The sequence below is a fragment of the Eretmochelys imbricata genome, chromosome 3 (assembly GCF_965152235.1).
Source record: "Eretmochelys imbricata isolate rEreImb1 chromosome 3, rEreImb1.hap1, whole genome shotgun sequence".
Lineage (NCBI taxonomy): Eukaryota > Metazoa > Chordata > Testudines > Cheloniidae > Eretmochelys > Eretmochelys imbricata.
This window is the reverse complement of record NC_135574.1, coordinates 155,205,515-155,219,142: the sequence shown is the minus strand read 5'-3', so window position 1 is coordinate 155,219,142 and position 13,628 is coordinate 155,205,515. Positions and strand designations below refer to the sequence as shown.

General features: G+C 42.3%; 1 protein-coding gene across 1 annotated transcript in view; it reads left to right on the top strand.

The window, feature by feature from the left end:
- The window catches only part of ALK (ALK receptor tyrosine kinase), a 537,956-nt gene that overhangs the window by 134,839 nt on the left and 389,489 nt on the right, over window positions 1-13,628 (top strand). The window contains exon 2 of the mRNA XM_077812189.1: window positions 391-510. Coding sequence (XP_077668315.1) covers window positions 391-510 — 120 coding nt within the window. The remainder of the gene's footprint in view (window positions 1-390; window positions 511-13,628) is intronic.

Genomic DNA, 13,628 nt, shown 5'->3' with positions numbered 1-13,628 from the left:
CCAGGTACCAAATACACATGCACACACAAAGCTTAAAGCACTCTGAGGTAAAAGCAAAGCTTGGAAATATAGAGGGGTAGTGTTGACAATTCTGCTGAGCAACAATTCTCATTTTCCATATGTAGAACAAACAATTTATCCTGACTCTCCCTGTGCACATAAATGGGTAAAAGATATCCTTTCAGCCACTGAAACTATTAAATCCTACTATGAATCTGCCTCAGATTGAAACATAACTATATATAATTGAATTTTCAGTTTCCAATGGATATGGTATTCTTTATGTCCTGTGCATATCAGCACTTATTACATATAGTCTCTAAAACACTTTAGGATCCTTCAGCCTGTTGTTTATTTTGTATTTATTTGCATTTATTCTTTTATTTAAAGGTCTGAGCACTTTGGAATCTCCCATGAATATTCCTTTTCTCCCCCCTGATTTCTCTGCCTGGAATTTAACTTGGATCATGAAAGATGCTTCCCCTTTCTTCCCTCACAGAGGACAGCATGGTAAGTAGGCTTATTTTCTATTCCCATGCAACTTTACATAAATACTGTATCAGTAGTTCAAAACATTTAAAGTAAGACTCTTCATGTTAAAATAGCCATGGCCCCCTGCTATCAGAGAGGCTCTGCATGAACTGAAGGATCCACACTAGCAGGTCAGATTGCTTGGTCATAACCACTACACTTTTAATTGACTTGGCAGGATTGGAATGGGACAGATCTGGGATTATGGTTCAGACTGTTCTCTCATATGACCTAATTAACGATGATGTAAAACCACAGTCGTCATACAGTAGAATGATATGCCAGTGTTTTCCTGGTCAGGGCAGGACTGAGTAAAGATATATCCAGCATGCAATTTAGTAAAGGGACTGAAGGAGGATATATCCACCAGCAGTTTCTCATGAGAAGAGATAAGGTGGAGAGAGGCTAATAAGATTTACTCACCATAAGCCTGTAATTATCTGCTTGAGGGAAAAGTTTGACCGACCTATATGAAGGAGTTCCATATATCTTCAAATTTATGTTGCAGCCTTTTATGCTGTGCAATATATATTATTTGTACTGGCATACAATATCTGCTTCTAGCTGTTGTATCTGCGTGACTGATGAGGACGCACCAATTTCATTTTAGAAGGGACAGTAGCAAATTTTCCCCACCTTGGCTTTCACAGAGGCTTCAAGGAGGATTTCTCATTTATCCTTTATTACTTCATCTTTAAATTTCACCTCTTTAAATTTCTCAGAAATATCATTCCAAGAGAAGGGTTTGTTCTAAGAACCTAAAATCATGTGGATTGGTTCCATCTAATGGAATCACATGTAGATAAATGTACTGTATCTAAGCTTAAAATGGCTTTTGGCTGATTATATAATCTGTCTGGATGAAGTTCTATCAATGCCCAACCCACCATTCTGCAATGAATGGCAGGAAATCGATTGTATATGTTACACAAAGATGATTCCTCCTCAGTGCTCCAGAATTGGCAGAGAACAATATTTTCGTATATAACCCTTCTGCCAGGTGGAGCCAGCAGGAACAAGGGCCGGCTTCGGTATCTAGGGGTTCCTTTTCAACAGTAGAACACAAAACCAGTTTGAGCCCCAACCCCAGGGACCTGGGACAATTACACACCACACCTTGGGCGCCTCTAAGAGGCAATACTTCCCCTCTCACAAGCACAGAGTCTGAATGTAGCAAAAAACTTTTAATAAAAGGAGGGAAGTAACTCAGCATTAATTTGGGAAAACCCCACAACTAGGGTTCATAAATATAAACCGTAAGCAAAAGACCCATTCCCAAGTAAGTTGGGCAGTGTCCTTTTCCCCTCAGGGTCTTACGTCCAGCAACTCCAAAGTCCTTTTAATGTGCCCGTCCCACCTCACTCACAGTTACCGCCCTTGGCCAGTACAGCCCCAGAGTTCAGAGGTTCATCTGCACAGTTCACCTCCCACCCCGTGTGGAAGGGGGGACAAGGAGGCACCTTATATGTGTTGCCCTGCCGGCTGATTGCCACTGTGATCTGGCCCTCCCCGCCAGCTGTCCTGATGGCTGTGCACCTCCCTTCCAGCTGGCCACTGGCTGTGCCTCTCTGCCAGCCACCCTACTGACTGCACCTCTCCACCAGCTGCCCGCCTGGCCACTTGCCAAGATGTCTTCAGGGCACCCCACTTAACACAGCTCTCAGTGATTTCAGCTCTGTGATTTCAGCTGTTAGTGGGAAACCTCATTGCTGGTGCACACTAGGCAGTCTCTTGTAATAGTAGGTCTAATATTTAGACTTAAGTATCGGTGATTTCAGCTTTGTAGCATGTAACAGGACTCTCAATTGAGTCTAAATTAGCTCTTTTATTATACAGTGCAGAGGAGAAGGGTCTAATGGGGTCTAGGACCCTTAAACAGGGCCTGCACCATCGGGTACAAATCCTATCCCCACCCTCTCTCAATTTATTGGGCTTTGGAACCTGCCTTGCAAGTGCTATTTTCAGTTGAGGGTGAGTCCCTCATCGGGGTATGCCAAATACAGTTCTGCTGCCCTTGGTTCACACAACAAGGATAACAACCCTTTATCATTCCTATCCCAATAACAAGGAGACTGGGGATCCAACACCAGCCACAAGTGGTCATTTGGGCGAGCAATCCCATCATGCTGAGCACCTAGCCAGGGTGGGTGTGTTAATGCAAATGAGATCAGCTCCTGAAGTCCTTTTCCATAGCTCACCACTAGGTCAGGGGAGAGCTTATTCAGACCCTGCTTACATTTATAATGCTTTATATTTTCAAAGCTCTTAAAAATCTCAACTAATTTACGGATAGTATTTGAAGATAGATCTGAATTTGGGTCAAGTATTTCCTATCACTTTCAGGATGTGCAGTTCAGAAGAGTGGGAGGAGTCTTGAAGAGGGGCCGATCGCTTTTTGTCACCATTGCACCTGGGGAGCTCTGGAATTTCCAGAGGTTGCTCTGTCCTATGGGTCTGCTTTAATTTACACCTGGACTGCAGTGGACCCCAAGGCACTATCTAGCAACCTGGAATACCTGTAGGACAGTTTGCTTTGGCCACACCCATGTAACCCAGGATCACTATATTTTGGGGACTGGGTGGTCCATGTTTCTGTGTGAAGTTGAGCCACTACACCAGCCCCCGGGGAACAAAACAAGAGGAATTGAGGTGTAAAGGGACTGAAAGCAGCCTAGTCAGGGCCCTATTTATTGTTCATCTGAATCTCCCTGGCTGGAGACTTTGGTATAGTTCCTCCCTGCCAGAGGGAGAGGGAGCCTTTGGTATTCTGTGTTATGACCCACACACCCTTCTCTATTTATCTAAAGGGCACCAAGTCACAAAGGAAATCATTATCAAAGGTGGGAACAGAACCCAGCTCTTCACAGTCCCAGTTCCTTTGCTCTCTGAAATGGCAAAGTGTCACTGAGTCCAGACGTGAGGAGGTGGTCTCAGCCAAATCTCCATTTTGACAGAGCCAATCCATCCATCTATCCAAACTTGAAGGTTGTTTTTTTTTAAATGTAAAAGAGAAAATGTTGAATATCACCAGGTCCCTCTTGCCCCCAACTCTGTCTCCTTTGGAAGTTACCCCAAATCTCAGTATGCTGGTGTCCTTCACTGGCTCCCTTTGATTAGCTGTTTGCTCAGGATGGGTTTGCACTATAACACCTAGTGGTTTATTCAGATAGCATTCAAAGGGAGAAATACTTTGCACTTCTATGATTTCAAAGCACTTTGCAAATCATTAAGTCTCACCTCACTCGTATGAAATGAGTAAGCACCTCCATTTTACAGGTGGGAAAACTGAGGGACAGAGTGGTTAATCTGCTTCATATGCTCTGCATCACTGTGCGGTGCTCAGATACTACAATCTTCAGTATATTTATCCTCAGAACACCCCTGTGAGTGAGGGAAGTGTTATCCCCATTTTAAAGATGAGGAGCTCAGGCACAGAGCTCCTCAAAGGACTGGCTCCACAAAGGTACTTAAGTGCCTAACTCTGAGACTCAAGCACCTGAGTCCCGTTTTTAGGCAGCACTGTGATCCACAAAACTGCTCGGCTGCTGCCTAAGCTGCTAAACTCACTCAGTGCCTGAATGTTTGCAGTAAAAGTTTCCTACATGCCTATGTTTCTGCCTCCCTGGGCATGTACACTGCTGCCTCACTCTAGGTCCTAGGATGCCTAAGCCCCAGTGCAATCCACAAACTGGGGGAAGACAGGCGTTCCCCCACCTAAGTCATGTGCAGGGCCTGATCTAGTCGGTGAACTCAGGGGCTGCCTAGATCTACATAGAGCACCTTTGTAGGTGAGGGAGAAAGAGAATTTTCCTTATAACTGTTAGTTCAGTGGTTGAGTACTCACTGGAGAAGTGGGAGACCACCAGTGCAATCCCCTACTCTGTCTGATGAGGAGATGGGATTTGAACGGGGTTCGTCCCCTCTCAGGTGGGCGCCTAAACTGCTGGGCTATGTGATATTCTGAGGTAGTGCTCCCTCAATCTCTGCTGTTGAAGTTGTTCTCCTTCCTAACTGAGTTCCCTAACCACAGGGCTAATGATTAAAGGGAGGGCCTCCCCTCCCCCAGTTGTTTTATGTAAATCTAAGTGGACTCTAACCACACCAATCAGATCAAGCCCCGCACATGACTTAGTCAGAGCAGCTATGTCCCCCCAGTTGTGTGGATTGCTAGCAGAGATAGGTGCCACCCTGAAGCCCGGACTTAGGTGCCTATCTCTGTGAGAAGTGTGGGGCTTAAGACACACCTATCTCTTCCCATGCATTGTGTAGGGAATTTAGTGTATCTCTACACTGCAATTAAACACCTGTGGCTGTAACTTGCTTGGGCTAGGGGGTCCTAGAACCTGGGCTCCAGCCCGAGCCTAAACATCTACACTGCAATTAAATAGCCGCTTAGCCTGAGCCCAGGTCAGCTGGCATGGGCCTGCCGCGGATGTTTAAGTGCAATGTAGAAGTACCCTTGGGCACCTAACTCAGGTGTTGTGGATTGCAATATTGTTCCTGTGATTTTTCTAGGTGCCGCAATGTCTAAATGACTTAGAGAAGGTCACATAAGATGGCTGGGGCAGGGCAAGGAATTCAACTCAAATCTCCTGAGTGCTAGTGTAGTGGCCTAACCACTGACACATCCTTCCTCCTAGGTTAAGTGAGCAATCCCAGGTCACATAGTAAGTTACTGAGTGTGAAATAAAACCTAGCCGTCCTCTTTCACTAGTGGCTAGAGCATTGTCCTTCCCTCTCCTGGAAGAAAGTGCCACTGTTTGCAGCATTGTGGCACAATTAAGATTACTAGTGAATGTTTAATAAAACTTCTATTAAAATTTTGTTTGTCTAATAGGCTGATGGGATCCATCTAATTAAGTGACTGGCATTGCTGAGGTGGAGAAATATTAGTTTTCTTAATTACTTTTTTCCTGTTGCTCCTGTTAATGGATCAATTTCTTAGATTGAAAGACTGAGTAAATTAATTTTTTTACCACACAAAAAACCCCTAAACAAAACTAAACTCCCCTCCCCTCAAAAAAGAAAACAAAAAACAAAAAACACTGTTGAATTGGCTGCAATAGTTCTTGCAAGCAAATGTTTCATCACATTTGTGAAATTACATTCAACTGTCCCTAGAGGTGGTCATCCACTCAGGCTGTTGGAGAGGTTACTTCAATAGGAAGCTTTTACAATACTCTTCCTTCTGTGTCTCATCAGTACTAGCAGTTTTCCAGATTTGCTGCTGTATGTGAGCATTGATTATTCACCTACCACCCTGGAGATACAAAATTTCACCTGTCCTACAGAGAAGTGAGATTTTTTTTTTTAATTTTATTTTATAGGAGCCCAATGTTGTTTAAGGGACAGGAAGAATTTTTAAGCGTCTAGATTTTTAGGCTTTCCTTTATTCTTTCTCCTTGTCAAGATGCTCTCTCTCCCTCCCACATGGCAGGGACTGAAGAATATGGGATCAGCAAGCATTCTTAAGCATATGTTGTCTAGCATATTAAGCTCCCCAGAGGTACACAAATTGGCTGGCACCTTGCTAGCACCTGTCCTTAACACGCAGCAACCTTGTCTGAGCCTGCTGTGATCAGCTCCCTGAAACCACTAGCCTCTGGCAGCAGAAGCACTATCTTCCAGGCCCTTGCAGGCCTTGCTCTCTCTGTACAGGTGGCAATGGGCACACACCAAATGAAAGTACTCAGAGAACTCTGTGAAGTGTTCAGCTCCTTATCCACAAACACTCATAGTATAACCAGATCTGCTGTTCCCAAAGGTACAAACTAGCCTGTAACATTCAACTCCAGACCAGCACTTTGCTTAATACCACAGCACTTATACTAAATCTTGTTTTCACTATAAATATATTTATTCGTAAAGAATAGATGCAAGTGATAGTGAGTAAGAATATTGGAAACTAATATTACATATAGAAAAAATCAAATATGCTTTCTAGAGACTAAACTTAACTAACAAGTTACTCTCTTATCTAAAGAAGTTTATCTTACTCAACATTCTCTTCAGTGTTTTCAAGCAAGCCCGGTTGAGACCCTTTTTGTATATACCAGAATCAGGAGATTCTGGTAACCCCTCTGCACTCCCTTGCCAATTGTCATTAAGAGGCTCTTTGGTCACACACTGGGATTAGATGTTCCTTTTGTTCAGGATAGGAGGACCAAAATCCAGGAAAACAATCTTTCTCTCCTTGTCCCTTTGTTCTCCTTCATCTGCAGACAATATTCCAATGACAATATGCAATTTATGCAATGACTTATATAAGTATGAAGTACTATACAGTAAGATAACAAATTGCCTTTTTCTTTTTTCCTTTGGTATTCATTTTCCCTAGAGACCACCCTAATTTTTTTGGCAAGGAATCCACTTTTAGGGCTTGTCAAAATATGACAGTTCACATCTTGCTACTTTGTTGAGTCAACTGGAATATAAATTTCCTAACAAACCTCTTTAGCATCAGTTCTTTAGACATTTATACGGAACGTGCATTAGAAATTCCCTTTCATAGAGATGTTTGTCTTGTATGCATGAGAGATTTGGTGGACAAATATTTCCAGCTCTGAGCACATGCACCATAGCTGGACATACCTAATCTGTCACTTTCTTATGGCTGAAGGAATAGAAATGAGATCTGTGTTGGCTGTTTCATTCCCCCATGAGATGTCTTGACAGACTGTGCTTATAGCTGATTGATGAAGGAATCCTGATTCCTTTTCTTTGTAGTCTGATTTTGAATGAACAAAGTAGCTGTCACAGATTTTGGTGACTGAGTCTCCAATGCACGTAAAGGAATAGGGAAGAGATAAAGTGACTGCTGTCAGTTTAGAGATCGTCGTAACAAACAAATTAGTGGCTGTGTTGTTTAATCTAAGAAGTGGGCACTCATGTTATTTGCTACTGTTGGATTAATTTAAAGACTTTTTTGCAGAGTTGAGTTCTCTATCTTTACTTCTCCAAAGATAGAGGCAACATGTCCTAGTGATTAGTGCACAGGCGTAAAGTCAGGACTTCTGAATTTTATTGCCAGCAGTTTACAGTGTTTTTGTAGAACAGAAAAGGAGTACTAGTGGCACCTTAGAGACTAACCAATTTATTTGAGTATAAGCTTTCGTGAGCTACAGCTCACTTCATCGGATGCAACACATAATGCTCAGTGAGCTGTAGCTCACGAAAGCTTATACTCAAATAAATTGGTTAGTCTCTAAGGTGCCACTAGTACTCCTTTTCTTTTTGCGAATACAGACTAACACGGCTGCTACTCTGAAATTTGTAGAACAGATGGATCTTATTATTCTAAACTCATATGGCATTTTAGATCTAGCACTTAACATGTTCAGAGTGTGTTCAAATCCATTGAGGTAGGGGATAAGAGTTTCTCTCATTTTAAAAATGGGGAGGGGGGTTGTGAGGGTGGATGATGTCACAAGGTAGCTGGCCCTTTATGGGGCCTACCTGTGACTGAGGCTATGTCTACACTACAGATATTACAGCAACACAACTATGTTGCTGCAGGCTAGGAAGGAGAAGGGAATAGAGAGGCTCACCTTGACTCTGTTTTTTGAGTATCCTTCGTTTATGGGATGGCTTTCCCATAATCCTAAGGGTATGTCTACCCTGCAGTTAGACACCCACAGCTGGCCCATTCCAGCTGACTCAGGCTCGTGGGGCTCAAGCGAGGAGACTAATTGCTGTGTAGATATTTGGGCGCAGGCTGCAGCCCAAGTTCTGAGACCCTCCCTGTCACAGGCCAAGCAGGAGTACCTACACTGCAATTAAACATCCCCATGAGCCCAAATCAGCTGGCATGGTCCAGCCACCATTTTTTAATTGCAGTGCAGACATACCCCAAGACAATGCTAACTTTTTTGCAAGACATTTGCAATACCAGCCCTCCCTAAGATGTGGAGATGGGACTTTGGCTAGAGGGGGTTTGCCATCCATCCCAACACATTTATGGGACAGGCCTAATTCCCATGGGTCTGTCCTACAACCAATGCTGTTTTTTCCTGTAAGGCGTAAGGTTAATTCTGAAGGCGTAATGTTAATTCTGAGTGCATCTAGTGCTCCTACAAGCTGTCAAATTGATAGCCATGGAGAACAAAGTCTAGCATTTTCTCAGCAAATGGGCAGTAATCATGGAAGTTCCTTCACCCTAGGCCCACTACACAGCCCACTGCCACACACCACTGTCTTAACCTGACATCTCCCTGCACTGTGACAACATGACTGAAGAATCATGGGGTGACTCTTCTTCTTCTGGTGTAGATGAGTGAAAATGGGATTCAAGACTAACCTTATAGGAGGCCCCCAGACTCCTAAAACTGGCTGAACCATGCCATCTATACCTAGAGGAACTGGGAAAGCTTTAGGAACTTCCTTTTTCTCTTAGATTAGTAACTGAAAACTCAATTGTTTGTTTCCCTATCATGAATTAAAAGCTTTATAGGCCTTAGATACTGAGAATATAGAGGTTAGTGGGTGTTAATGGAGGTCCCAGAGCTCACTCAGCAGAGCGTTTCTCCACTATACAATTTAAATTATATCTCTTCCCCAATGAATAAATGTCAATACAGTATTTATTTTAAAAGAAACCTACCGTGGTAAGAATGTTTGATCCCTATCCATTCTCTAGCTTCTGCCATTACTACAACTGATAGAGCCACACTTGTTGGGTGTTGGACATGAATTAGTCAAATTTTTGCCAGTGTAGGCAAGATCTTTGATTTAGATGCCTATATCTGAAAGTATGATGTATGGGACAGCTGTTTAAATACCCAGTTGATATATTTGTGCATAAGCATAGGGCTGAGTGTGTATGGCATTCACACTTATTGATTACCCTAGTCAGAGAAGGGACAAACCAATCCTTGATCATACCATTTCAAAACACGGTGATCCAAGGGGGGGCTCTGATCCTGAAAGTCAGAAAGAGAGGAGATGGAAAAAGACCTTTCTTCGGGGGAGTTGGAACATGAAAACTTATTTGTATAAATCCTTGTTCTTTCCAAAGAGCCAACTCTGGTTTCCCTTACACTAGCTGCCCCATAACGAACGTGTGTGTGTGCTGGATAGTGAAGGAAAGGGAGCTGCCATATAGAAGGATATTTTCCAGTAGACCTTACTTTTAAGGTGGTGGTCTTGAGATCTGGTTTATATTTTCTTTTTACTAGGCTTTTTTTGTTTAATAGAAAACTTTCACTAGCATAACTAAAATGGCTGTAGTTGCCATTCATACTGGAAAATGTACACCAACATAACTAACATAGATATAGTTATGCCAGTGCAAATCCCGAATTATTTTTATTTATTTATTTCTGTTCATCATGCATAGTTAACAGGAGCTCCAGAAGCTTTGCAATAACTTTGTGTTAGTTTGTAATGATACTGGACTAACTACCAGTTTAAAGAAGACAATGATTATAGCAAACATAAGTTGACTATACCAGAAGTTTTAATAGTTGGCAGTATTCTACAAGTTATGCACAAATTCTATTTTGAAGCAACTATATTGGTTAACCTATCTCTAGGAGAAAAGTTTAATGGTCACTTCAGAAAGGCAGCCACCACATTTAGTCAATGAACCAAGCACATGTGGGATAACAGGAAATTGAAATTGAACACTAAAATATGAGTTTACCAGACGTGTGTCTTAAGAACACTTCAATATGGTCCTGAGCACGCTGCTGTATAGCAGGCATGAGAGAAGGCTAAACACATTTCACACCCACTGTCATTTTCATATTTTAAATATCAAGTGAGAAACTTAAGTTCCTGATACCGTAGTATTTGAGAAAGCAAAATTGCCAAACCTAATTACTGTTCTTAAACACAGGTGTCTTCATTGGTTTAGTTATCTGTACTGGATGGATGATGGACATGTTCTAAAGGACCTACTGCATGGAGAAAGTGTGGCTGATCTAAGGCCACTGGGCTGTTGTAGGCTCAGGTTCAAAGATGTTTTGCAATAGTGATTTGAAAACTTCCAACATCAACATTACAAGCTCCAAAGAGGCAGCTAGCAACAGGCTACACTGGAGGGTGGTGCTGGAGGGCTGTACTATACAAGGGCTGGAAGGAGTCAGAGGCTGAAGAGAGGTGGTCAAGAAAGAGAAACGTGAAAAGAACAAAGAGGAAATTACAGCAGGTGTCCTAGCAGCAGTAGTGTACCAGATTAATCTTCTGGCCCTGCACCATCTGTGACAAGGACTGCCACTCAAGAACTGGACTTTTTAATAACTTGTGATGCTGCAGCATGACACGTAGCAACAAAACTGCTTTGGCATTTTCACCATCATCTTTTGAGATGAACAAGTGACATCTATCTGCTGTGTATTTATTTGTATTAACGTAGAACCTAGGAGCCCCAGTCATGGACCAGGGCCCCATTTGCTAGGTACTGTTCAAATATAAAACATATACACAAGGTCTTAACATCACTTCTCAATTACAATTTCCTACCTTCTCAATCAGGTAGTGACTTGCTTTATCTTCTTAGCCAGATTTGGTAAGTTGGCATTTCCTTATATAGCCAGCAAGTTGTGATATACACACTGATGGCTACAACCAAAACCTTAAACAGGTGGGTGTTTACCTTTATTTGATTGTAAGCAACCAAGGTTATTTTTCCATTTTAAAAGTATAATGATATAACAGATTTATTATAAACTGCCTGGGCATTCAAGAAACTGGAAGATATAATGAGCCTTCAACTTATACGCTATATTTTAAAAGTGGCTTTGTGATTTACTGGACTTAGCACCTCCTTTAGAGCCTTTATGATCCATAGTATCCATATAACTACTGCATAAACCGATACCTATGGATATAAATCTTTGTGAAAGTCTCATCGCAAAAAAACCTGAGTATGCACAATTGCCACCTTCTAAAGCTCCATATCTAGTCTTATTTGGGGAGTGGCTGGAGGAGGAGATGGAAGGGGAGTTTGGAAAAAAAAATCTTAGTAGGTTCTACTAAATTTAATTACTTCCTACAGTGTGTGTTTATTTGAAAAAGGGAAATGATGGCTTATTTAATCAAATAAACTCCAAAAACAATCACTTTGTGTCCTACACTGCTCAACACACACACAGCATTGTGTAGGATTTAAACATAAGACAAAGATCAGAAAAGAGAGGTGAAAGACCTATTGTGGGTGCATTAAAAATTGACCAGTAATTTGTATTTGTGGAAGGAAGTAATTTGTGGAAGGAACGGATTCTTAGATGTTATAAGGAACGCTATGCTTGTAAATGTGGTATAGTCCTGCAGCAGCTACCAGAGAAGGTTCCTTACAACTCAAGAACAGTTTGTAAATGAGCTTACATATAGTATATATGAAAAGCATTTACTCTACATTGTGGACTGATCATTAACTTGGTTTGAGAGGAAGAATGGTCCTGTGATTAGGTTGTTGGCCTGGGACTTGGGAGATTTGGTTTCAATTTCCTCAGTACTTGGGTTTTAATTTCAATACCACTGTCTTCCTGTGTGAAGACAAATCACTTAATCCCTGTGTGCCTCATTTCCTAACCTGCAGAAGAGTTAGTACTTCCCTAGGGCACAAGAGCATTGTGAGAATAAATTCATTAAAGCTTGTGAAATGGTCGGATACTATCGTGATAATGCGTGTATAAGTCCCCTAAATAGATATGAATGCTTAATCAAATCAGACACTTTTTAAAGGTGCATATGAGTCAAACACAGCATCTTCCTATGCAAAATGATCTATTTTAAACGTTGTTCTGAGCTGTATTCAGCCAGGCTGATCCAAGGAGGTATATGTTACACGCATCCCTGCACCCCATGGGATTCCACACAAGCGAAGACCGATGTGATTGTCATCCCCAGCCCTTCCTCTGGGTTCCCATTGCTGACAGGCAGCTTTAATTGCCATGAGGGGGCACACTACTGGGGAGATGATTGATTGATTGATTGTTGAGTTGTATTACTGGAGCGCTTGGATACCCCAGTCATAGACCAGGGTTTCACTGTGCTAGGTACTTTACCATCACAAAGCAAAGGCAGTTTCGGTCCTGAGGCATTTACAGTCTAATTATAAAACAGAAGGCAACAGATGATTACAAACCGAAGGGGAGCATAAGGAAACAGTGAGATAAAACTGAACAGCATAAGCAGAGGTCTCAGCACACCAGCAGCCTAGCTGCTGTCAAGTTTCTGTAGGCATCCCAGTAGGGGAGGGTTTGAAGGAGGACAATGAGGTGGCTTTGTGGATATTTACAGGGAGCAGCTTCTATGCTTAAGGGGTGGCATGAGAGAAAACACAGAGGTCCTGTTTGAAAATTGTAACAAATGAGAGATGAAGGGTGGCATCACTAGCACAGTGGAAGCAGGTGGTGATGTCTTGATAGTGTGTAAGAGAAGATGGGTGAGGGGGCATGGGCCAGTTAATTTAATGGCTGTCCTTTCATAGAATATCAGGGTTGGAAGGGACTTCAGGAGGTCATCTAGTCCAACCCCCTGCTCAAAGCAGGACCAATCCCCAACTAAATCAGTCCAGCCAGGGCTTTGTCAAACCTGACCTCAAAAACCTCTAAGGAAACCTCTTAAAAACCACCCCCCCTTCATGTTATTCTCCCAGGGGATCCTGCACATCAGTTCCCTGAGGGAGTCAAAGTCTGCTTTTCTGAAGTCCAGGGTCTGTATTCTGCTGCTCTCCTTTCTTCCTTGTGTCAGGATCCTTTCCATGCATCCTTTCTGGCCTGGGCCACCCAAGGGGGTCAGTTTTGACCTTCTAACATTAGAAAGCCAAAGTTTTTTCATTTCATGATGAGTTTCAGTCATGGGTCAGCTCTTTACTCCTTTTCTTTACAGTTGTTGGCCAAGCTGTGCATGCTGATAAAGGGAGATATATAATGTAAATGCTGGGAAGTGGGGAATGGAAAAAGCAGATGATATTACACAAAATATGCAAGACACACAAAATCCATATGTAATAGTGTCATCCATGTCCTCCTTCCGCCTATTGTTTCCTGTGCTTATACCTTGCATTTTGTCTCAAATTTGGCACTGAGCTTGGAAACATTTAGACAGGAGGGTAACTTCACACATGTGAGAAGTCCCATTAAAGTTTAATG